The 27,205-nt window shown below is 43.2% G+C and overlaps 1 protein-coding gene across 2 annotated transcripts in view; it reads right to left on the bottom strand.

Annotated features, from left to right (window-relative positions):
• The window catches only part of HP1BP3 (heterochromatin protein 1 binding protein 3), a 53,989-nt gene extending 36,764 nt beyond the window's left edge, over positions 1-17,225 (bottom strand). For both annotated transcript variants that reach the window (XM_030222194.1, XM_030222195.1), the window contains exons 1-2: positions 17,069-17,225; positions 1,267-1,369 (exon numbers count right to left, since the gene is read on the bottom strand). In XM_030222194.1, coding sequence (XP_030078054.1) covers positions 1,267-1,351 — 85 coding nt within the window. In that variant the 5' untranslated portion in view covers positions 1,352-1,369; positions 17,069-17,225. The remainder of the gene's footprint in view (positions 1-1,266; positions 1,370-17,068) is intronic.
• Positions 17,226-27,205: the final 9,980 nt, after the last annotated feature.

Raw genomic sequence — 27,205 nt, 5'->3', positions numbered from 1 at the left:
GCAGTTCCACCATGGGTTTGACTCTTTAAAATGTTGGATTATTGCTCGGGTTAAGCAGAACATTCGTGGGGGTAACAGAAGAACGCTGGATCTACTGTCTTCACACCCTCGAACTGGATGGTTTAAACACTGTATTTCAATGGGCCGTATTTTTATAAATTATTGTCCATGATGATTTGACCACCTGACATTATCTAAGTGACATCACCATCGCTTGTTTGGTTCCCTGTTTGACGGCGTTTAGTTCAAATAGGTTTTGCTTTTTCTAGTAAGATAATTTGCTAATTGAGGTTTTGTCATAGGCAATTTCACAGCTGGGTCTCCAGAAGAAGCCGTTTGCGAAACACGTCCCCGTCGGGACCTTAGACGATTCAAAAAAAGGGGTGGGACAGACATCTCGTAGTGAATGTAAAGATCCTCACCGCTTGAAGACTGGATCTTCCCCAACATTGGATTACAAGCCGAGACGTTTATAGTGTTGTGAAGTTTTCACACAATGAAAAGTAACTCGACAATGAGCCCAAAGTTAAGTGTGTTTTTTCAGTTTGATACACTGTGGTGGATATTATTGAAGAGATTTGAAATTTTGACATTTCTGAAAAGATTTTTTGACACTATGATTACTTTTTGACCTATTACAGTGTTAAGTGGCTACACTTAAAATTTATGCCTCAGTATTGCCCATAATGGTCTTTATGAGGTCTTTTCCTCCATGTTTTTGAACATCATTATGTTGAGAGTTTCCTGTATTTTCCTAAAATTCACCATTATTCTTTTTACATTTTCTTTATTATATGGTGAAATTGATCTAATTAATTTTACTCAAAACATGTAACCGATAAAAACACCTTTACCTTCAAAATTCAAGTGTGAATCCAGTAATACTCCAAGACTCAATATCTTATCTTTAATTGGAACATCACAATCTTGAAATCTCACTGGAGCAAAAACGTTTATCATCACATCCTCGCCTTACTTCTGTATTAAATAAATTCAGGGCAAGTTAATACTGTTAAATTGCAGAACTGCCTGGAAGAAGTACATGTCTTGTGCACTTTTTTTTCCAGTTGATAAAGGTTTTTTTGCATCATCTGTGTATATCCTCTAACCTATTTGCAAACCATGTAGCATTCTACATAAGGGCTGTAAATAAATATTAAGCAGCATGGCTGAGAATGAAAACCCCTGGCTTCTAGATCCTAAGCAAATCTGGTGGAGGCCCACTTGCAATAACATTATAAAATACTGGATGATGATGATGGTTACCTGCTTTCTGCTCCTCACCTTCAATGGGTTTGCTTTTGGGAGGAGTTTCCTGTGGAGCAGCATTCACGGCTCGACGAATTGGCATGATGCCGTTTTCAGTTTCCTGCACAAAAATAAAACAGCCATGACTGCAAGGAACAGGAGTTCACAAAAAATTCTATAAGCTAGAAGCAGGCATATATAAGTTCTACTAAAAATCAGTAAATTACAACAACAAATAATCCTTTCCTTCACTAACACAGTTCAGTCACTTTGAGCAGGATACAGTACACCCCAGAGTAGATATCACGGCAAAATTAGTCCTTACCTGATAATTTTCTTTCCTTTAGTCCCAACAGATCAATCCAGAGACTTGTGGGTTATGTCCCTCTACCAGCAGGTGGAGATAGAGAGAACTTCAGAGGTTTACTATATGTGGTCATGTGCAGCCACCTTAACTTCAGTATTGTTGATACCAAAGCAGTGGATGACAAAAGAGGAAGTCCTCTCCTGCCTGAATAAAGCCCATGTGAGCTCCTCAACCTCTCCTGCAGGAGGGTAACAGAAGGTTTCCTTTATGTTTGATTTGTTTTTCCTGTTTTTTTTTTTTTGTAGCCAAAAATAAAATGAAGGAATCTGAAGAAACTGAGGCAACTAGAAGAAAACACTCAACCCAGAACAACAAAAGGCGGGTCTCTGGCTTGATCTGTTGGGTCTAATGGAAAGAAAATGATCAGGTAAGGACTAATTTTACCTTCCAAAGCATCCCACAGATCAATCCAGAGATGTGGGATGTACCAAAGCAGTCCTCAAGTGGGGCAGGGTACTACAACCTCAGTAGACTGGAGCAATGCTCCAAAGGCCACGGTTACATGCACTGACATGTCAAATCTAGAACGCCTAGTGCTGCCAAGCCTGAAAATCCTGGCAAGGGAAGGACAGCAGATCAAGTGGGCGATCTACAAAAGCCATCTACGGCAGGACAGAGGACCAAGTGGACAAACTGCAAAGGGCAGACATGAAAGCCAGACGGAACTCGGAAAAGGAAGTCAACTGCGCTCTGGAAGAAAGTGCTGCCACCCACAATGGGAGAGACTGTCCCATACAGAGGCCAGCTGAAGAAATTGCCTCTCTCAGCCAACAGCCACTGCGGTTCTTGAAGCCAGATCCCTTTTCTTGTGATCAGCCAAAGGAGAGCATGAAGGTATGCCAGGAGGCATTTCTGCTCAGCAGGTCAGGAATCTGATGATCCTACCACAGTGTGGGTGTTTCGTAAGGAGTCACCACCCTCCTATATACCTAAGGCTCTCCAGGTTCTGAATATGTCTGCTTCTGATCCTGCCACCGCTGCATCTGCTAATCTTAAAATGGTGAGCACTAGAAGACCGTTACAGTCTTCATCAGCGCGTAAGGCTATGTAGGAAGGAGAAATTAGACCTTACCTGCTAATTTGCTTTCCTTTAATCCCTCCGGACCGGCCCAGGTCTCCACCTGCTGGTAGGCGAGCACAACCCATCAGTCCAATCCTGGGCCGGTCCGGAGGGATGCTAAGGAAGTCACTTCTGCTCAGTGGGTCATCCCAGGCACTGCCCTACTATGCAGAGGCGTAGCTAGGTGGGATGCAAGGGGAGCAGTTGCTCCCCTAAAAGGATTTTGAATAAAATGGCGCTTATTCGGAACAGCTCTTCAGCTTCACACTGACGCCTATTCTACAAAAGGTCTGCTCCTCCTGAAAATCAAAACTGTTATGCCACCATCTGTCAATCTAAAAATGGCGAGCCAGCGTGGATTTGGAAAGGGCATTATCTTCCTATGGTCCTGAGCAACGCAAGAAGCAAAGAGTTGACCAACGGAACTCGCTGGTCACTTCCAAATAGTATAGGAGTATATGGTGAACATCCAAGAAGTGGGAAGAGAAAAAGGTGGAATGGGATGGAAGGCAGAAACCACCATATGCAGAAAAGACAGGACTGTGCGCCCCATCACTAGTAGAAATCCAGAGGATCTCAAATGGATGAAGTTGGGAGTTCTGAGAACCTGCCTGGACTGGATTGCTAAAGAAAACTAGGTTGCCTTGGACGATAGTCCTGGTGTTGTAAAGATAAGGACAAGCCTGACCCGACCGAGAAGAACTTGTAGACATGTCCTCAGGAAGATGCTGAGTCTAAGTCACCCAGATCTTCCACCAACTTCATGGAGTCCTCAAATAATAGTTGCCCTTAAAAGGGAGCTGAACCAGCCATCGTTAGAAGCTGCATTCACCGCCCAGCAGCGCAACCACATCAAATGACAGGATGTGACCGCCAAAAATGTCTGCTTATTTAACGCCCGAAACAAATCATAGAAAAAAACTAGCAACTAAACTGGCCTCGACTCTACATCTGGCAAGTGAGGAGGTTAACTGCCTTCTGGAAGGGATCCGAAATCTGTTGCCGCCAGCTACGGCACACCCTTGCAGCCTACAAGCTACAGATAGCCACCTCCAGGGAGACAGAACTTCTGAAATATCAGCTGAAAGTTGTGTTGAAATCACCCATTGAGACTAAGTTGGCTTGAAGGGAACCATAGAGATGGGGACCAAAGCAGAGAAGGAACCCCTGAAGTGGTCTGATACGGAATCAGGTCCATGGGAGAATGTCCAAGAAAGAGAACTTTGACCCATAAACTTGAACCTACTCCCATATCCTGGACCTGGTAGGGAAAGTAAAACCTGACTTGGGTTGGCACCTGTTGCTGAGGAGAAAAAGGAAGGACTTCCGAAGCTTATATGGAACAGCACTCCCCGATAACCCAAGATTTGTGCTGAAAACAACTGACTCTTGGTGACACTGATTACCAATCCTAAGGACTGAAGATGAGTAGGTATCTTGGATGAAATTTGCAGAGTCTCTTGATACAGAGAGCCGCAAATCATTCAGTCACAAGGTATGGATGAACCTGCAATCCATCCTCATAAAAGGAAAGCTGCCACTACCACCATGATCTTGCAAAAATGTCTTCGGCAACATGGAAAGGCTGAATGACATGGTAATAAATCGTTAAGATCCCTCTGCAACAAGGAGCACTGGGAATATGAAAGTAAGAAAGTACGTTTCCTTGAGGTCCACGGAGGCTAGAAACTCTCCCCACCAGACAGAACTATTACACACTCAAGGTTCCCACTGTGAAAAGTTGAACTGTAAACACCCTAGACTCTTTTATGACGTCCAAACTCAGCTGGAAGGAAGCTCCCTGGTTGGAACTACAAAACAAAGGGAACAACTTCCCATTCCCCAATTGCAACTGGGGACAGACTCGACTGTGACTAAAGGAAGAACGTTGGCAAGAACTGCCTGACAGTGTTTGAGCTTGCATGTAGAATCCAAGAAAAATCTGTAGTGAAGTCCAGGTTGTAATCATGCAATAGAAAAACTAAGACACATTTGAACTGAGATAATCTTGGTCCATTCCTCCTGAAATCAGTACAGAAGTCCTGCCTGAGGAGTGAACTGGGACTCCATCATTGGAAGATGCAGCAGGCATAGGTAGACCTGGAGTTGAAACAGAGCTCATTCTACCAGCAGCCAGGTGGCTTGTCGTAGTGGAAGTGGAAACTCTGAAAATGGTTTTCCTGGCCCCACAAAACCTACAACAAAAACCAAGAGGATTAAAAATCATCCTTAGTCCCCTGGCAATCTCCGAGACTTGGAAGTCCCTCAGGTCTTTACCCAACTGCCCTAGATCTTCTCCAGTCCCAAGATTACTTCCAAAAGGCAGGTTGCCAAATGTGACTTGGAAGCCACATCAGTGGTCTGATGCCTAAGCCAGCGCTAACTTCTTGCAGATAGGGACAAGAATTGGCTGGTGTGACTGTGCACTATAACTGCTGTGTATTGGAGCTAACAAGTGCGGCTGAGAACCAGAGCCAGATGGCGTAGCAGAATATGGCTGTTGCACCATTGCGCACTACAGACAGCAAGCTGCAGTGGGTTGTGAAGCAGCACCCCCAGAGCTCTGTGCTTACTCTCAGCTGATTGCAACAACTATTAAGCTACCTCTGCACTGAAGTAGCTCCTGGACCACTCCTCATGAAAAATTTATTTTGTTGCATTTGTATCCCACATTTTCCCACCTATTTGCAGACTCAATGTGGCTAACAAGCACCAATCAAGAGTAAATAAACAATTGGTTACATAAATAAAAAGTGTAACATTTAGGTACCTCATACCATGAACAGATGCCAAAAATACCATAGAAGCAATTAGAGGTACCGGGTACGCTGCAGAAACCGGGGTAGCTGAGGCTAATATGCAAAGGTGTGGCCATATCAGTGTGCAAAGAGAGAGAAGGGCAATCTGTAGTACAGTAGAGTTCTGATAACTGTTACAGTCATGCAAGAACTGCGCTTGGCCAAGCAAGCAGTAAGAGAGAATGAAATAAAATATGCCCTATTGGAAACCTAGCTGAGCCCAGTTTTTAACAGGATGGATAAAACCAGCCTTGAACTTGTACCTTCAGGCTGAAAGGCCAGCCACCTTCCTGAATAAAACTAGTTTGATGTAAACAGTACACACAGAGCAAATGCCAGCAGGTAGGGTTACCATATGTCTGGATTTACCCGGACATGTCTGGGCGTCTGGGTGGGTTTTGCCAGTCCGCCCGTTTGTCCGGATTTCTGGACAAACGGGTGGGCGGGCGGCAGACCTATCCTAGCCTCCCTTCCCCTTACTTACCATCTACTGCCCTGGTGGTCTAGTGACCTCTTCGGGACAAGAAAGAGCCCCCTCTTTCCTGGCCAGAACACTGCCCTTGCCCTGCATCCTGTTGCTGTGTGATGGTCTCGGGATTCGAAGCGGCCTCGAACTCTTGGCGGCCATTTTGAATCCTGAGACCGTCACAGCAACAGGATGCAGGGCAAGGGCAGCGCTCCGGGCAGGAAAGAGGGGGCTCTTTCCTGCCCCGAAGAGGTCACTAGACCACCAGGGCAGTAGATAGTAAGGGGAGGGCAGTTAATCACGCGAGGTATCACGCGTTAATCAGGCGATAATCGTCAGCGCGCATACAATACTGCTGGGTAAGTGCCACGCAGTAGAAAATATTTTCTACCGGGTGTTTTGGACACACACCATAAATGGAATTACTGCCCACGACACGCGGTAGTCAGGTCGTAGTTTCAATTTGACGCGCGAAGGCGCCTACACCTTCCTTAGACACAGGAAACATGTAATATCATCTGCATATATAAAGAATCCACTTGCAACTGATTCAGATATTTTCTCAATGAATTCAACAAAACATTAAAAACAATAGGAGAAAGCAGGGAACCCTGAGGGATCCCACAACATGGACTCCAAAGTTCAGCGAGCACTCCATGGATCTTAACTCTATACTGTCTATTACTTATTCCTATGTCACTTAAAATATCAGAGCAAAATCAGAGCAGCTTCTATCAACAGGAGCTCCTTCTACTTCTGAAACCATCTTAATAACCTGCATATTGGGAATTAATTGACCCCCATCATTGTTTTACCTTCCTCTTAAAAAATATAAAGCTAAGTTATCAGCTGATGGTGTTAAATCCACAGGGCTAATTAAATCACTCTAGTTAACTCAATTACTATAGAAAACACTTGTTTCGTATTTTTTCTGTCTCAATTAATTTAGAATAATATTCCTTTTTCTTAAGAATTATTTGAGATTTATAGCTCCTAATCGCAACTTTCCATTTAAGTTTAGGCTCTAAAGTATTCTTTCCCTCCAATGTCTCTCCAATCTCCTACACTTTTGTTTAAGACATAAAAGTTCTGAATCAAACCACTTAGAATATCTCTATATATAAAAGGCACCTCCAACGTGCCCCGCCCTTGTGTCACAACGTGATGACGTCGAGGGCGGAGCAAACACATTCAACGAATCAAGGAAGTCCATTGGTTAATCTCTGTTTCCACTCCCCAACGCAGCCATCATTCCCATACACAGAAAACCAAACAAAATCGCCACTGCACCCCGTCCCCCCGCCCACTATCCCCCTCACCCACCCTCCCGCAGCCACTCGCTCACCGTTCAGCCACAACCCCCTCTCCTCTCCGACTCTGGCCATGCAGCAGGACGATTACTACACAAGAGTGGAACTGACCCAATCAACTACAATGTAAGCAAGGATGCCCATTGGTTAATCTCTATTTCCACTCCCCAACACAGCCATCATTCCCATACACTCAAAACCAAGCACACCTACGAGCTACTGATACACATTTTCGGTTTTTTCCCTTCTTCCATCTGAAACACGTCTAAAGCTGTTTCTACTGGATAAACTGCGCCTTTACAGGTAAAGAACAAAAGGGTTTTGTTTTTGGTTTCCTACTGCACACCTTTTTCATTTACTTGAAAAATACACATCTGTACATATCAATATCATGAAATCTATACTACATATCACTAAAACAGTTTATCCAGCCGTTCCCTGTCAATGTGTGTCACTGAGAGTATGAGGGAGCTCCACCTGCCTGTGGGTCACGACAGGACTTAGCTGCTGGACGCCAGAAGCAGTGTCTCCTTAGGTTGACAGCAAATAGCAACCCCCCCCACCAAGCACCTCGGAGGGAGGGAGGAAGGGAGGGGACAGGACCATGGAACTGGGAGGGACCCTTGAACTGGGAGGGACCCTTGAACTGGTAGAGGGACCCTGGAACTGGGAGGCGCACTATGGAACTGGGAGGGAGGGAAGGTGACCCTGGAACTTTGAGGCAGGGGGGATGACCCTGGAACTCGGAGGGACAGAGGGAGGGATGGAGGGGGGACCCTGGAACTGGAACAGAGGAGGGAGGGGCCCCTGGCACACACTCTGATTCTCTCACACACACTCTCTCTCTCATGGACACACTCGCACCCAGTCTCACTCTCTCTCTGTCACACACAAACACTCGCACATTCACTCTCTCAATCTCACACACACTCTCTCAAACATACACACTCCGAGGAAAACCTTGCTAGCGCCCGTTTCATTTCTGTCAGAAACAGGCCTTTTTCACTAGTGTTCTAATAATTTTAGTTATCCTTTTCAATAGCATTAGCTCATCCAGCAAATCAGTACATATTAGATTCCACTTAGCAATCACATTTAAAACTTCAGACAGCTGAAATGTCTCATCTAGTAACTTTTCATCAACTCTATTCCCCCCCCCCCCCCCAAAAAAAAATTAAAATCTAATTTATTTTTTACCATTTTACTTGATCTTTCCTGTTCTTGTATTTTTCTCTATCACTCCAGGAAACAATGAGATCGAAAAGAAAGTGATCAGACCGATCATTCAAATGTATCACTATATTACTGGAACTGTAATATAGAAAAAGCCACCAAATCTAAAATATGACCCTTGTCATGAGTTACATAATTATTAGGACAAAATAAATTCCAATTATTTAAAACATTCAAGTATGTCTTCAACCTGTCACTTCCTCTAAATGTAAATTAAAATCACCAAGGGCTAGTACATGATCATACATTACGATATTAGAACCTATAAACTCATAAAAGTTACCTTGTACTTTATACCATTTTCCATGAGAACAAACTAGTACACAACACAGGATCAGTAAAAATATCCTCCTTGACCTCACAGACCAAAATCTCCAAATGAGGTAAACTAAGTCCTTATAAATCACAGCCAACCCTCCCACTCGTTTATCCACCCTTGGAGCATGTAAGATACAACTCTCTAATTGTAGGGTAATCTACGTTTGATAATCAGGATTCAATAATAAATAGAAAACCCAGCTGATTATCTTGTAACAGATCTTTAAATCTGTTGACCTCACACTAATATAAAAACTAGGAATCAGTGTAAAAGTATCTGGAAACAAACTTACACGTAACTTTAATCTAGTTCTTTGATAGTAATCTGATCCGAAGGTGATAGGGAGTTTACTTTTTTGCTATGGATATTGAAGAATTCGACTCATGCTTGGTCCACTCCTACTCAAGCATCATACCAGGGCTTTCCAACAGCAGTAAAAGTTCCTTTGATAAAAAACTGCCAAAACATGCCACCTTGAAACTCGATCAAATCCTGTGGTTTTACACTTGCTGACAACCTATGTATAAAGAATTGTCAAACTGGTACTCATTTATACATTTTATGGATTCGCTGCCAGTAACGTAATGATCTGTTTTTTTCCGGTCCATAAAGTAAATCTGGTCATCATCAATGATTTTATGGAGTTTGCTTGTAAAAACGATTGACTTGAGAAAGCCTTTACCAAATACACAGACCGCAAAAATTAAGCATTATCTATATAGTCCAGAACATGTTTTGCCGCATTACACCTTAAATGCCATATGGTACTTTTTAAGAATCCCAGAGATAAACAGTAAACGGCAGTTCTCACCAGACAAATGAAAGACATTTCTTTCTCAAGGCCTTTGAGGATGCTACCAGAAAGCCATGGACCTCACTGTGTATCTGAATGCATTGATACCCGAGTTTTATAGTTTGAGGACAGACATCTTTCCCCCAGCTTTGATAGTTGTGTACCTTGACGAACCACCATTATTTCCACACATGCAAATCATGCTCTCTCAGACAACAACAGGTCTAATTGCACGAAGAGCTTTTAAAACTTTTAGCTCAGGCATTGCCTCGGCAGAGAAAGGCCATCCTCAGCATCACTTCAGATTACTTACAGCAGCTCAAGCAGAGACTGCGCTGAACGCTCTGAAAGGTTATCACAGCATCAGATCAGCGTCCTGAAAACACAAAGGCACGCAATGAAGAGTCTCGGGGGGGGGGGGGAGGAGGACACTTCTTAAAACAAAGAAGCTGGTGACACAGTATGGAGGTTTTATCGGACCCCTGCTAAGTTTTACCTTGCTGCTGAGTCTTATAGACAATGCAGTACGCTGAAAAGATGTACTTGGTCCCTAACCAGCCACTCGATCATTTAAGAATATTAGAATGGATGTCGCTCAAAGGCTCAATAAAGAAATGAGTGGTATTCTTCAAAGTTCCGGACTAACCGAATACAAAAAGGCCAATCGTTATTCAGCTGTGTTACAGTGCTACTTATTTGTCAGGCAGAGCGAAACAGAAAGAGAAAAAATAAACCTGTATTTACCTGAACAAGGTCATAAGCAAACTGAGACCCCATTAGGTACCAACAGGGTGCCTGACCTGGTTCTTCTGGAAGTGTTAAGAGGTACCGAATTGCGTTATAGGGAAAACACACAAGTGCTGCTCGATGCTATCCAGACACAAGGAAGTGGCGACCTGGGATGCCGACAGGACTTTTGTATACAAGAGGTAAAAGGAAACCCAGAGGTTGGAAAAAGTTCAATATACCCTCCACGGTAATCAGCAATGCAAGAAACAGGTATCTGCTCCAGCTTCTTAAAGAAAACCATGTGGAAGCCTCTGCAAAATTCACCACCCCTGTGAAAACCGAAGAAACTCTTCCCCTTAAAAAAGAGAAATCTATGAAAAACATTACTCTCTTCACAGTGACCTCCAGAGATGTGTTACTCCCGCGTCTAAAGAAAACTCTGAATAATGATCATGGGTCTGGCGTAACGTGTCTGTGTTCAAAGTATTTTATTAAGACTGTACATATTACATACTTAATCGTTGTTTGTTGAATGCAGACAGTTTCTTATAGGGGAGAGTTGCTGGTTGTTGTTTCAGTTTCAGCCCGGGGGGAGAGAAAGAGAGATCTTTGCTGAAGCCCTGTAAAAAAACAGTTATATTTGATAACTGCTGAATAGCTATACATGACCTGATCTACCCAGGTACTTCCATTTTTTGTTTACTGTTCCAAGTTCATTCTGCCTGTCTGGACTGATAAAGAATCCCGATGGTCTGTGAGTGCTTTCTGGGAGCTAAGGGACCACTGGAAGTGTGGCTCCAGTAACCCGGAAATCAGTTTGGTTTCCTTCCCAAAAACCCGTAGTTCATCTAAATCTAGGGATCCTCTGTGTTCGTTAATGCCATCTTTTTCAAGAGTTAAGTAGAAAAAAAACTTAGGGGCCCTTTTGAAATCTGTTGACAGTGACATCTGATTTGATACATTCTCTGGCAATGAATTCCAGAGTTTAATTACAGGCTGAGTGAAGAAATATTTTCTCTTTAAATGTACTACTTTGTAGCTTCCTTGCATGCTCCCTAGTCCTAGTATGTTTAGAAACAGTAAACAAGCGATTCACATCTACCCGTTCCACTCCACTCATTATGATGTCAATAGAAATCAAGCAAAATAAAACATGGAAAAGAAAATAAGATACCTTTTTTATTGGACATAACTTAATACAATTCTTGATTAGCTAATCAAGAAATGTATTATGTCCAATAAAAAAGGTATCACCTTATTTTCTTTTCCATGTTTTATTTTGTTTGATTTCTATTGATAACCTTTAAGAGTGGACTAACACGGCTACTACACTCCTCTACTTATGATGTAGGATGTGAAATTGTTTCCCCTATGGAAATGCACTGGGCCAATTTTTGGTGGTGCACATTTACCCAGTTTCATCTAGCCTATTTTAAAACTTGTGTGTGTTCTTTTCACCACTTTTTCCTCCATGGCAAATCTGAGGCATGCAGTACCCTAATGTTTTGGAGCAGTGGACTGAGAATCTGAGAGACCGGATTCAATTCCCACTGTAGTTCCTTGTGATCCTGGGTAACTCACTCAAACCTCCCCCCCCCCCCCCCCCACTGCCCCAGATACAAAACAGATCATGAGCCCACTAGCGACAGAACTGTACCTGCAAATATGTAAACCAGTTTAGTTATACCCCAGAAAGGCAAAATGTAACCCTTTAAACCCCCCCCCCCCCTTGAATCTGGCCTTGTTCTGTTACACTTTCAGAATTATTTTGCCCCCAGACATTCAACCCCTTATGTGTAATTCATTTATGACAATTAGTTGACAATTAAAAGACACACATACTTTTGTGTTAAATTTGTTAAACAGAATGACAAACACAAACAAAATAAAGAAGTTTATGGATCATTTAAAAGGTTCTTTGATATTGCAAAAAAGGACTACATGTTACCTGCAGCTATCGTCACAAAGAATGTGGAAAATAATTAATCGTCATTAAAAAAATGTAATCATGATTAATAAATGCCTTTCTGCCAGGATTCACTCCTCCCTCCCTGTAGTACCTTTTGAAACTGCCAGCGGCAGACCTACTGAAAGGCTGCCTGTGGCCTGCACCGGGCCTACCTACCAACCTGGCCCCAGAAGGGGCAGGGCCGAAGATTTGTAATTTTAAAAGATACTGGGGAGGGAAGGGGTACAGGTGGTTGTGTGGTGGGAAGGAGGGGGGAGATCCTTAAGCAGGTCCTGAAGGGGGGAGGAGTGAGACCAGCGGTCAGGTCCAGGAGGGGCCAAACACTTGACTGTGGATGAGTGGGGGCAACAGCAAGTCGCAGGTGGGCGTGAGGGGGACCTGAGAGAGCCGGGGGGGGGGGGGGGAGTGCAGCTTATAGTGGACTACCCCTTTGGTACTCGTGGTTGCAAAATCTTTTTGACTAAAGTGCCTGAGTGGTTTACAACAAAAAAAAGTGAACATACAGCATACATAATAATACTAAAATTATATAAAATGTAAAGCTTTACATTTTATATAGTTTTAGTATTATTATTATGTATGCTGTAAGTTCACTTTTTTGTTGTAAACTGCTCAGACACTTTAGTATAGAGCAGTATTTTAAATCAATAAATCCAATCCAATCCAAGGCCGTATCTTAGGGAGAGGGAAGGGGGTAATTGTGATAAAACTGCAGATAGTGTTAAAAGGGGAGGAAGAGATAATGGATTGTGAACAGGGGAAGGGGGAAATAAGAAGAGAAAGATGGAGGGACGGCATTGGAGGGAGAAGAGAGAAAGTTAATGGACCTGGGGTAGAGGGAAGGATGGAGAGGGTGGAGGGAAAGAAAAAAAGAGAAGTGTTGGTTGGGGGGGGGGGGGGGGGAGGATTTGGAGAGAGATAATGGACCTGGGGTGGGGTGATGGGGTTGCTGAAGCCCCACCAGCCGAAGAAATCCACTGCCTGTCACCCCTTTCCTCCTTGCACCGCCTCAGGAATGAGGAAGTAATTGGCATGCCTCCAGCCACAGACGCGTGCATTCCCCAAGTTTGTGCATGAACTGAGCATGCTCAGGGAGTGGTGGCTGGAGGCACCCCACTGACTGCATTGCTCCCAGGCAATACGAGGAAGGGGGCTGATTTGGCAATGGATTTCTTCAACTGGTGGGGCTTCAGAATCCCCATCAGCAAAGATATGATATGTAATGGAGGGGGAGGAAATGTCTTCCCACCCCCAATAAACTGCTGGCTATGCCTTGCCTTTAGTTGCACAATTAAACATTTTAATCAAAATGAAGCCCTAACTGCAAAGTTTTCAGGAAAGTACTAAAACATGGCTCTCTCTATGAAGCAGCATTCAACCCAAAGCCATGGTATATACCTGTCTGCCAAGCTGAGCTTCCCTGGTCAGTGGGACAGAAAATAGATGTATTTTTCTATCCCCAACTGGAACACTTTAATAGTAAAATTGCCTTAAGGATAGTAAAATACTCCCAAGAAGTTTGCTCTACTACAGGAGACAAGTGAAAGCTTAGTTCTTCTCGTCAAGCCTTTAGTGGAAAAAGCAACTAATTTGCTACTCACATACCCAAGGTCTAAGACAGGCTGCTGCACACAGCATAAAAGGCCTTGATTTCTGCTAGAGTAGAAGTAGATAAGCATTTTCATGCACCTTTTCCTTACATTGAAGTAGAATTCTATAATGAAATAGTACAAATCTACTATAATAAAACTCACCCTCAACGTTCTGAAGACACCGACGACACCGCAGCCACTCAGACACCGGTTCGTAAGTTCATGGTGGTGAAGCCACAACACTCACCATGTCTCCATGCCCCGCTCTCGCGTCACATGTGATGACGTAGAGGGCGGAACAATTACAAAACAACGAAAATGAACGAACGAGGAGGAGTACTCCTCCCCTTCCAACGAATCGCTGCAGACTGCCTAACAAACAAAAGCGGCCGAGGACGTGCCCAGCCGAAGCCATCTCTCTCTGCCCATGTCTCCTAGCCCTGCCCTCACGTCAAAGGTTATGACTTCGAGGGCGGAGACATGGCTTCAACCGACGAACCCCACAGTGACCACTGACTAAAAATGTGCCAGCTACCCTCCAACCACCCCTCCACAAATGGCCCTGCCACAATCGTGGTCGTCGTTCCACAAAGTGGTGAGTTACAGGGGAGTGGGAGAGGAGAGGGAGGACGGCCTCGAACTCGGAGGGGACAAAAGGAGGGCGTGGGACTTGGAGGACAGAGAGGGAGACAGCAACGGAGGGAGGGGGGAACCCCTGCTAGCGCACGTTTCATTTCAGGCAGAAACGGGCCTTTTTTACTAGTATTCAAATAAGAGTAAGCAACTGTCTATTGCTTATGTCCAACTTATTCTTGCTGTACACTACCATGGTGAATTTCTTCAAAAATGTGTTAAATAAATCCTAATAAATAAAATCGCAGGCCTGTATTTCCCTCTTGTAAATTTACACCTCACCAGTGATTGCCTGTCTTCAAAGTATTTGCTTAACGGATCTGAATGTATATCCTTAACTACTGTAATACACCGACTTCTGAAGTTGGAAAAACATGAAAGAAATGCTAAAATATCTTAATAGTAAAAGTATTATTAGGATTTATTTACCACCTTTTTGAAAGAATTCACTCAAAGCGGTGTACAGTAAGAGTAAATCAAACATATGCAATAGACAATTATAGCAGTAAAAATATTCAAATAACTATACTAAGTATGGCATCATATACTACTTACGTCAACACAATACGTAACATTTTAATAGACAGCATAGGGTATAAGCAAAGATGGAACATATAGATAGGTAAGAGAATAAGAGAATATAAGGGGACTAATTTAAAAGAAAGTTGCACATGAAGTCAGAAAGATGATTAAATGTAAAAGCGACTAAACAGAAAACGTTTCTGAGGGTCCCTTTTATTAAATTTTGTGTACTAAATGCTAAGATGCACATGTTATACCTATGGACATCTTAGCATTTAGAACATGCTAATTCCAAGAAACTAGAAAAACAACCCCTAGAAAACCGTTGTGAGAGAAGACTAGAGTTCAATCTTCACCCATCTTTTCTCCTGCTTCCTTGTGTTCAGCTCCAAGGCACTATGGGGCCCTTTTAGTAAGAAGTGGTAAAAAAAGTGACCCGAAGTAGTGTGAGGACGTCTTTTGGGCGTGTGCCTGGCCATTTTTTACCACGTCTAGGAAAAAGGGCCTTTTTTTAAGGGGCCAGAAAATGGACGCGTGTTGAAACTGAAACCAGCGTGCATCCATTTCCGACCTGAGATCTTACTGCCACCCACTGACCTAGCGGTACGGTCTCACGCGCTACCTGCGCAGTAAGCATGCGTCAACTGCTGTTTACTGTCAGGTAAATGGTCCACAGTAGACAAACGTATTTTTCACCATGGGATTCGGCACACGCTGAATTCAGAATTACTGCTGGCTCACGCACTAGCAGGGCAGTAGTGACAATCTGGCATACACTGTATGCACATAGGCCCTCCCAAACATTTGAAAAAGGGCCCCCATGTTTCTCTAATGGTTTGAGGTCCCTGCAGCTATATCTTAATCATCTAGTGGTCCTGTAAACTTGAGTGAAAAAATATTTTCTCCTACTTGTTTTAAATACACTCAACTTATAGTTAAGCTCTGGAACTCACTGTTGAAACAAATTAAACAAAAGTAAGTTAATAGCTGGTTAAAAAAAAAAGACTTGGCCAAATTCCTGGAGGAAAAGTCCATAAACCATTATTAATGTTGTTGTGAGGAAAGCCACTGTGCTACTAGGAAGTCTTGTTACTGGCCAGTGTTGGGAGCAGGATACTGGGCTGGATGGACTTTTGGTCTGACCCTGTAGGGCAACTCTTATGAACTTATACAACAAATATGTCTTGACCTGTAGTAACCCCAGGCCTTTCACTCTGTTATTCTTTTTACACCAACCACAGAGGGGCTGCTCCGTGATTTTTCTGCCCACTTCGTAAAAGCACATTTCTTAAGTTAATATTCTCAAGGATAGTATTACACCTACCCCCCCCCCCCCCCCCCCACTCCTTTTTGGTATTAATATTGCAGATTTTAACATGGGAAATATCCAGTGATTTCATTGTAGAGGAGATACTAGACTGTAGAGCTTCAGTGCACCTGCGATCTCACAAGAGCAGCCCCAACTCTGAATCAGTCATTCACACTCTGGCTCAACAATTACAAAACCCCTTTCAATTGACAAAGGACACTACAGAATGAGAAAAAAATAAGGAACCAATCAAAACGGAAACCCCTCCCCTCTCAAATGGCAGAGGCGGGTCTAACGTTAGGTTTTCACCAATGAAAGACCAGCTGCGTTTTTTTTTCGAAAATACCCTCTAACATCCCAACCTATCAGCACGCAGAGCGTGCTTAGCGACGCATGCGCAGTCTGTCTGGAGAAGGAACGAGGCGTTTATTTTCGTCCAACCCCCTTTTCCTTGAAGCAAAAATGGAAAAAAAAAAAAAACCCCAAAACAAACAAAAAAAACCCGAAACCCCCCAAATGGCACAAAAACGAGAGGCCACTGAGCAAGCGCGCGCACGAGGGGAAAGCGGGCGCGCGGCTTAAACAAAGGGGGCCGCGAGAGGGAGGTGGAGGAGGCCTCGCGGTGTCCGAGACGCCAGCGAAAAGCGCGGGGGCCGCGCGCAGAGAGAACCGGCCTCGGCGTCTCCTCCTCTGCCCACGACGATGCTGCTTCCTTTTTACCTCAGCGGCTCCCTCCTCGCTCGTTCCAGTGGCGCCCGCAGCGTCTGTCCTCGTCCTCCTCTTCTTTCTCGCCAGCCTCTCGAGAGCCCCCTGCACAGCCACGCCCCCCGCCTGCCGTGACGTCACCACGCCGGCGCCCGCGCTTTTTGGCGGTGGGGAAAGAGGTGACTATATAATAAACACCCGGCGGGGGAAGGGCAAACGTTTACCCTGAAATGACGCCGAATGGAACGGGGACATCTGGACGCATCAGGCAGGCGCGACTGGTAACATTTCCCAACGGGGTAGACTGTGTGGTACAGACAAGCCCCGCCCCCTCTCTGAAGGGGGGGGGAGGGGTTGGGGCAAGCAGGATCAGAATCACCCCAACATGGGCGGCAGCTGCGTCTATGAGGTGGGGGCAGGGTAGACTCGGGCCTTTCAGCTGCCTTCCAGTGCAGGTTCAGACATCGTTTTTTACACGACAAGGACCAGGAGCGCTAATTGCAATACGTTTACTACTTACATTTCTAGAGCGCCACTAGGGTTACGCAGCGCTGTACAATTTAACAAAGAGAGACAGTCCCTGCTCAAAGAGCTTACAATCTAATAGACAAGTGAACGGTCGGTCCGATAGGGGCAGTCAAATTACTACTACTTAGCATTTCTAAAGCGCTGCCAGGGTTACGCAGCACTGTACAAGTTTAAACATGGGGAAGGACAGTCCCTGCTCAAAGAGCTTACAATCTAAAGGTAATCAATAGAAATCAAACAAAATAAAACATGGAAAAGAAAATAAGATGATACCTTTTTTTTTATTGGACATAACTTAATACATTTCTTGATTAGCTTTCCAAGGTTGCCCTTCTTCGTCTGTTTGTTTGATTTCTATTGATAACCTTAAGAGTGGACTAACAATGCTACCACACTCCTCTACTTAATCTAAAGGTAACAAACTATGTAGTCAGTGGAGGTATCATGAATGGGGAAGGTGGTTAGGCGCCAAAAGCAAGGGAGAAGAGATGGGCTTTGAGTAAGGACTTGAAAATGGGCAGGGAGGGCACAAAATTGCACCAGGCTGTAAGTTTAAGACCAGGCTTCGATGAAAGGACACCCTCTCAAATGTAGGCCAGCAAAACAGTAGAATAAAATAGCATTAAAATTAGTAGAAAAAAGGGGTTAGGTATAACCTAACCCCCCCACCTCCCCCACAGGTGCAGGCCACAGTGAAATGGGCCATGTTGGTCTTCATCTGCCTTCATATAACTATGTTACATACTAGCTGAGGGTAATGGACTACAGCACATATCTAGCCGTCCTGTAGTGCTAAATATCCGTAGCATTATGCAGTAGGCTTAGAAACTTGACCAAAAAAAATATATATTACCAGGTACTGGAAGAGGGTTTAGCTATTTAAAGTAGCAAGGGTTATTATAAGAAACAAAAATGAAAACGACTATTGTAACTAGGCAACTTGGTGCCAGGGAGACAGTTCTATTTGTGAGAGCAGACTAATGCCCAGTCTTCAGCCAGCTTTTCTGCTCCTGCTTCCTTGTGTTCAGCTCTACACCCTCCCCAATAGGTTCAAGTACCTGCAGCTCTATCTTAATCCTCTAGTGGGCCTCAAGTCTTCATACCAAAACCCCTTTCTTTCTACACCTACCTTCTGCTCTGGCACCGCCCTAACTCTCAATATAATACTCAGTAGTCCTCAATCAAGACTCCCACTCAAGCTGCAGCCATAGAAGAGGAATAAGCTTTAGACACCATTACTCTCACCAGTAGCACAACGCAGAACTATTACTCTACCAAGCTGGAGGAAAATGGGCTGGGCCTAGCTTCTTAGGAGCAGCTACCAGCTCACATACCTTCTTTTCCTTCAAAGTGGGACAGACCAGTCCAAAAAGCAGTCTTTTCCTCCTTGGCATGCTTTTTCTGCACCTGGAACGGGAGCAATGGGATCAACTAGTTGCCATGCTGTCTCACCTGGAACTGGAAGTAGAGTCCAAATCTACTGCATGACATGTTCTTTGCTTCTAGAAAGAGAGCCTGTCTTGGTCTATAGGGCAGGCACACTCTTGGGGACAAGGGGCATTTATTTATTAAAAACACATATCTCACCTGCAGTGAAGTGGCTTGCAATAAAACATACAAATAATGACAAGAAAACACTGTCACACACACTTATCTCTAATGAAAGCCGCTCAAAGAATATACCATTAATAATCTAGCTGTAAAGAGGACTGGGATGAAGAGAGGGTGGTAGAGAACAGGACAAATGGGAGAAAGAGATGGAAGGAGTAGAAAGCTGTTTGGTGGTGGGGTAGCACACTGTAACCACAGACCAGGTAGAGCAGGTGTGGCGATAATACATGTAAAGGAAGCTTCATTGTTCTAATAGAGCTGTGCGTGAGTGCAGGAAGACTAAGGGACACTCAATAAAATTACACAGAAATACTTTTAAAACAAATAGGAGGAAATATTTTTTTCACACAAAGAATAGTTAAGCTCTAGCACTCACTGCTGAAGGATAATGGGGGTAACGGTGATTAATGATCTGGGTTTAAAAAAAAGGTTTGGACAAATTCCTAGAGGAAAAGTCCATAGTCTGTTATTGAGATGGACATGGGGAAAGCTACTGCTTGCCCCGGGATTGGTAGCATGGAGTGTTGCTACTAATTGGGTTTCTGCCATGTACTTGTGACCTGGATTGACTGGGCGAGATAGACCATTGGTCTGACTCAGTAGGGCTATTATGTTCTTAGTTGACACTGAAATCAAGTCTGAAGATGAGAGAGATCACTTTTGAAGCTTGGGTTACTAATACTACTCCTTGGGAACATCTGCTCCCCAAATTAAAATGTTACATAAAGATCTAGAACATTCTGTACGTTTGTAATTTTTTTTTTTGCACATAATTTCCCCATCATAAGGATTCACCTGTCCTAAACCTCAACCCTCCCCAGCAACATGGGGGGAAGCCATTGGGATTCGTAGCATGGAATGTTGCCACGAATTGGGTTTTTGTCAGGTTATTTGTGACCCGGATTGGCCACTTTTGGAAGCAGGATAATGAGCGGGATGGACCATTTGTCTGACCCAATATGACTGTTCTTAAGTACTTATCGCCCTGCAGATTCCACCCTCTCCAGCCAGCAAGAACTGTATACAATACTCTAGTTGAAGCCTTGCCCATGACCTTACTGGCAGTTTGCTAATAGCAATTGCGGTTCCTTAGACTCCTCAGTATGCAAAGTAAGACTTATGCTTCAGGGGAAGAAGTAATCTTTACATTATGCAGTACGCTTAATATTCAATATTTCTCCTGCCTACCCTTATTTACTGCTGGAGGACTCATAGAATGAGGACTGTCAGTACTCCAAGGCTGGTTTGTGAAATAACACAGTGAATACATATAAATGTCTCTCATGCCTTTTCATTGTACTGTAGATATCCTGAAAACCAATACCAGCGTAAGAAACATTGTTCCAACCAGTGGTTCTCAACAGACCCAGCCAGGCTGGGTTTCATGAGCAGAATTCCAACTTGCAGAAGATCAAACCTTATTTTTTTTTTTAAACAAAATAACTTGTGTTGCATAAGAATTCACCAAACTGGGTCCAGCAATACTAATCTAATTGAATCTTGGCAATAATACAGAATAATTTATTGTGTCAAATGCAGCAGATAAATCAAATTGCAATAAGACCATTTGAACTCCTTGACTTCACAACTTTTTCACTTCTGAACTCAGAGCTACCAGAAGGAGGAGCTCAGTACTAAGATCTAAAAAACTGGGATGAACATGACATAATTAAATTTAACTAGAACATGTGAAAATTACTGGGCCACTAAAGTTTCTAACAGTTTTGCAATAATGGGGATACTGGCAATTGGAAGTAAACTACTAGGGAGAGTCATATCCAGTCCCTTTGCTTTGGGAATAGGCAGTGCGTTCTTTCTAGCAAAAAAGGTGCCAGTACTCAAATGCTAGGCCACCCTTCAGGGGTGGGGTAATCACTGAGGGATCCACCCCACAATAGCCAGGCCCCCTGCAAGCAGAATCTATGACAAGGCAGAATTGGTGTGTAGAGCCTGAGCTCTTTCATTAAAACTTGGGGTCCATGGGCCAATTTTAGCAGACAATGGAAAAGGTGCCGGTACACAGTACCCCCAAGTACCCTCTCAAAAAAAGCCCTGGGAATAGGTATTAACATAATATCCCCATGAAACCTAGGGAAATCCCCTGATTCAACATGATATTCAGTAAGTGTGTGAGCCAAATTAGCAAGATCAATTCCTCATCAAATAAGGGCAAGGATCTAATCTACAGTGAGCAATGCAATTTCATTTATATTGGCCACTAATTGAACAGAAACACAAGAAAAAGTCATCCGAATCCTATCTGCATGAATCGCAATCAACTTCTAGATGTAAAATAGGTCTTTGAGCAATTAGTATTGGTGTAGAAATATCATTCTGAATTCTTCTGACCTTTTCTCTAAAATACAAAACCAGATCTTCTGCATGTGGTCATAATTTAATAACATCAGAATGATGAGAACAAAGCTTTCTGGTCACACTACATAATGCTTTTTCATCAGTCGAGTTCTTCTCAAACAAACTAGAATAATAATTTCTTACCTCTGTGAGCTGCAATTTATAATTTTTTCAAGCTAGATTTCCAGATTACTTTATTCTGAAGATTTGTTTTGATCAGGTTTGATTAGCTTGCCAACAATCTTGTTGTAATGAAAGAGAATACTAGGGTGATGAGCGACTTAATTTGTTCTTTGCAACCCAAGGAATAGATTTATTCAAAACAAGCTCTTTAGAGTTTGCCCAAGCAAACAACATTTTAGAAAAATCTAAATCAGGTTTACCTAATAGAGGAGTGACCGAAGACCAAAATTTAACATAAATAATTTCCCCTAGTATAATACTCTGTACAAGGAGTTTGATTTATACCCTTGCCAACTCTATTGGCTTCCGATCTTTCACAGAAGACATCACAAAGCCCTAACCTTGGCCCATAAAGCCCTTTATGCTGGGGCACCTCTCTAACTTGCCTCATTGATTTCTCCTTACATTCCAACAAAAGCTCTTTCAAGTTTTATTCAGTCTTGATATACTGCCCCAGAGCGCACTGAGCGGTTTCCAATAAAGTACAATTATAAAAATGAAAAGAACTAAAAATAATGATAGGAAAGTATTAGGATAAAATACAAAGAAAATAATAACATAAAAAATACATCCACTAAAAATATACTGCTGGTCAGTGATTGATGCCCCCTACCTGTCGGGGGATGGGGTAAGACAAAGGAGTCTGAACCTGAAAGGCAGGTTTATAAGTCAGATTAGTTTGTGGGAAAAGCATCTCTAAATAAGAGAGTTTTTAGCTCGTGATTTAAAAGTGGAGTGGGATTTTTCTAACCTTAGATGCAATGGCAATTCTACAAAGTGGGGGCCACAACACTAAAATTTTTAGCCCAAATAGTGTCTGGTGTAATGTACCAGAATTACAAAGTGAAATTGCTGAGATGACCAGAGAGGACGAGAAGAAATGCAAGGGGTCAACAGACAGAAGGGGTACATTGGTTGCTCAGAATAATGAATTTTGTGAGCGAATCTCAATATTTTATAGATTATTCGATGAGCAACCAATAGCCAGTGTTCCTGGCACAATTGCAGGGTTCCTTGATCGTCTTTCCAGGAATTAGTGATAACTTTAACTGCTGTATTTTGTACCAATTGTAATCATCGGATGTCAGATGAGCGAGTACCGTAAAGCAGGGCTTAGTATGGAGTGAGAAGAATTGAACTGAACCTCTTTCCCTGAAGAAGAAAAACTAAACCTGGCCATGTCGGCAGAGGATCTGACTGTTTTTGAAATTTGAAGCTAAGTAGCTTTATATTTTCTTCAATTTTATTCAAAGAAAAACATTTTGAAAAATTATTTTGGATCAATGATGATTCACACTCGCCTGCTTAAGATAAGTTGATTCTGAAGTACCTGTGTTATATCTGATGATCTATATTATCAAAGTGATATGTTTTGCAAAGTAGTTAAAGATATGTGAATTGTGTATGATGTTGGGAATAATTTTGGGAATATGTTGCACCAGGCATCCCCCTCCTCATCCTAACCAGCAATCAACATTTTCTATAGACAGCTGGATTGATCTGGCACATGAACAGGTTAAATCACGTATCATAGGGACCAAACAGCTCACCGGGCTCAGACCTTACTGTAAAGTTCTGAGCATGGGTGGACCTTCCCTAACACAGGACGTCCTTGGTTAGTTTTAAACTGAAGAATTTAGGAAACTCTTGGGGAGATGGGAGAGATCAATCCTTGCTGCTGGTAAACATAGGGACCCTTGAGCCCAGCAAGGGCTTACCTGCTTGCTCTTTTGGGACTACTGCCAGCCCAATGTGGCCACCAGCGGTAGTCCCGCCCCAAGCGCGTACCATTTCCAGGGGAAAAAGAAAACCCCCGAAAATGGCTTGCGCCAGGATAACCCGGTGGTAATCCGGCATCATCACACACTGCCCAGTTGCTACCGGGTTAGCGTGGGAGCCCTTATTGCCACTTAAGTGGGTGGTGGTAAGGGCTCCCCGTCACATGGCCATGCGGTAAGAGTTCTCTTACCGCATGGCCATGTGTGCCTGGGGTCTTTTTACCCGCTGTGGTAAAAAGGGCCCTGGCATGCAGGAAAAATAGCCCCCACCACCATCACAGGGTAAAAGGACCCCTCAGTAAATAACAGCAGATAAAACACCAGCACTTGCCTATCAAGTGTGCATAGACAGGCGGCCAAGGTTGTATTACTCTGCCAGTTACCCCCCCCCCCCCCCCATTTCAGTTTAGGGTTCTGACACCTGGTTCAGTTTACCACGTTCTGTGCCTTTATTTTTTCTTTAACCTGTGAAAGTTTAGCTTTATAGTGAGTGGAAATGCTCAATATTTTTTATGCCACATAGAGAACTTCTGTATTTATCTTGCGTATTTTTGAATTCCATTATTGTTTTGGATTCCACCACTTCCTGTGGAAGAGCTTTCCAAGCATCCACCACCCTCTCCGTATTTCCTGATGTTTCTTTTAGCTTCCCCCCCTTGTGACTTCATTGTACGTCCTCTAGTATGATAGCCTCTCCTTTTCGTTCCTTAATATCTTTCAGTATATCATGTCAACCCCTGTCTCTCCTCTCCTCCAGGGTATTCATATTCAAGTCTCGTCTCATGTGTCTTCTGGCACAGACTCCACACCATTCTGGTTGGTTTCCTCTGAATGGTATTGAGTCTTTTTATGTCTTTGCAAGATATTGCCAAGGACATAAAATGAAGGTAACCTGCACCTGAAAACGGAGGAGGAGATAGAGCAAGTTTTAAACTAGAACCTGGGGGAAAGTTGACAGTTGCTCAGGAGCACATGGTTCAGTGAGGTATCTTTAAAGGATACTCTCCTGACAGGTTGGAATAAAGGCAAAAGTCCGTCAAGAGCCTTTAAGGAGAGAGCAAAGATTGTAAATCATCCACGTCAGCTACTAGACAGACACAAACAAACAAACAAAACACATACGCCATGCCCCCTCCCTACCCATCTTCAAATCTCTGCTTAAAACTCACCTCTTCAATGCTGCCTTCGGCGCCTAACCGCTCAAGATATATAGAATGCCCCAAATCTATCCACCCTATCAGACTAACTGTTCACTCGTCCTCTAGATTGTTCACTTGTCTTTAGATTGTTCTCGTCTTTTAGATTGTAAGCTCTTTGAGCAGGGACTGTCCTTCTATGTTTAAATTGTACAGCGCTGCGTAACCCTAGTAGCGCTTTAGAAATGCTAGTTAGTAGTAGTACATTGAAATGTCTATATACAAATACTAGAAGCCGAAAAAATTAAGATAGGAGTGTTACAGTATATAGCACTAAATGAAGATGTAGATATAATAGACATCTCGGAGACCTGGTAAAAGGAGGATAACCAGTGGGGCGTTGTTACTAGGGTACAAATTCTATTGCACTGATAGGGTGGATCAAATTGGATGAGAAGTGGTGCTGTAAGCTGAGTAAATTAAGTCTAACAGAATAAAAATTCAGCAGCAAACAGCAACATGGAAGCCTTATTCAAATACTAGAACTGAATTTAATGTGGGCTAGTGCAAAATGATGCACATTGGGAAGACTAACCCAAATTATAGCTACATGGTGCAAATTCCACATTAAGAGTCACCAGTGAGGAAAAGGATTTAGGTGTCACTGTGAATAATATGCTTTATTCTTCTGGTCAGTGTGTGGCAGCTAAAAAAGAATGTTAGAATCATTAGGAAATATAGGGGCCGTTTTACAAAGGCATGGCAAGCCTACCGCAGGCCACACCCTACCACGCACCACTGCTGGCGCTTCAAAATTTATTTTTCTTTTTTTTTTGCAGTGGGGGTAAGCGTTACCTGGTTATCACCGGGTTAGTGCGGGAGCCCTTCCGTTCAGTCCAGAAATGGCCACATGGAGTGTTTCACTTAGCGTATGGCCATTTTTTTTCAAAAAAATACCTTTTACTTGCTGTGGTAAAAGGGGGCCTTGGCAAGGGGCAAATCCAAGCCCCAATGCCACCACAGGTCCCCTTTTACCGCAGCAAAATTAAGAGTATCAATAAAGTCTCTGTATCGCTCCATGGTGAGACCTCACCTTGAGTAGTGCGTGCAATTCTGGTCACTGCATCTCAAAAAAGATATAGTGGAACTGAAAAAGATACAGAGAAGGGCAACGAAAATGATTAAGAGGATGGAACAACTCTCACATGAGGAAAAGCTAAAGAGGTTAGGGCTGTTCAGCTTGGTGCAGAGACAACGGAGGGGAGATATGATAGAGGCCTATAAAATAATGAGTGGATGGGAATCGCTTGTTTACTCTTTCCAAAAATAGCAGGACTAGGAGGAACTCAATGAAGCTATTAAGTAGTAAATTTAAAACAAATCGGAGAAAATATTTCTTCACTCGACACATAGCTCTGGAACTCACTGTTAGAGCAAGTGGTAAAAGCAGTTACCATAGCGGGTCATGCAGTAAGTGAACCATTTGCTGGTGGCCATTTCCCAGGGAAGCCCTTACTACCACCACCTATTTTGGAGGCACTAACCAGGCAGCGCACAGGGCTGCCCAGTTACCACCAGGTAAGGCCCTGTCGCTAAATGGCATGCGTTGGGGACAGGCACTGCCGCTGGGCTCCTGTGGATTGGCGCATGGGAAAGTGACGGTACTGGTACTTTCGCTTTGTAAAAGGGGCCCTAAAATAGCTGAAAACGTGCAAAAAAACATTTATATAGAATTTTGCCCTTGTTTTTAGGTGCAAATTTTCCAATAGTTATGTCAGACCTTTTTCTTTCTAGTTCTATTGAAAAGATCATATTTTGTTTCTACTTGTATTATTTTTGTTCTGGGACCACAAAGAGATGTGGCTCAAAGCAGTCCAAAAATAACCAAATTTATTTATTTCCACAGTAAGTTCTAATATTCTGCCAAGTACAATATAGAAAAAAAAAAGCTTAAAAATTTTGTCCTAGCTTAGCATTTTGCAACAATGAACTTTGCAGAGACATAAAATGTATTCATGGCACAATATATCGGCAAAGTTGGCAGAAACAGTGGAACAATAGCAGCCTTTTTATAAGCTACATTGACGAATTTTTTATTCCCAGTAGACAGAAAAGCTTTTGGATAACTGTATTGTCTTCCAAGTGTAGTTGCTGCAGGGGCAGGAAGTATTCTAATAATTCGCTGTTCAGGAATCCAACATTTGTCTTTTTGACTTGGCTAATGGAAGAAATCCATGTGGATGAAATTGATTAAAGGCATCACATTTTTCCATTGAAATGTCATACACATTTCCAACCAGAGGCGTAGCCTGAAGTCAAAATTTTGTTTTTTTTTTTAAACATTTCTTCTCAGCTATTCTCTCCCCCGCTCACACTTCTGCTTGCAAGGTAGCCCAAGCCACTTCAGCTGGATATTTGCTGGCCGAGCCCCTGCCTGTGCCACCTCAGCAGTGAAGAAACCGACTGGGTGCTTCAGCTGTGGATGCCAGCTTCAGTTTTGTATATGTTCAGAACTGAGGCGTTGACTCGGACAGTAAATCTCTTTGGTGGCAGGGTTTGGT

The sequence above is a fragment of the Microcaecilia unicolor genome, chromosome 13, assembly GCF_901765095.1.
Source record: "Microcaecilia unicolor chromosome 13, aMicUni1.1, whole genome shotgun sequence".
In the NCBI taxonomy this organism is placed as follows: domain Eukaryota; kingdom Metazoa; phylum Chordata; class Amphibia; order Gymnophiona; family Siphonopidae; genus Microcaecilia; species Microcaecilia unicolor.
The sequence above is the reverse complement of the archived record's forward strand: the minus strand, read 5'-3'. Positions and strand labels throughout refer to the sequence as shown.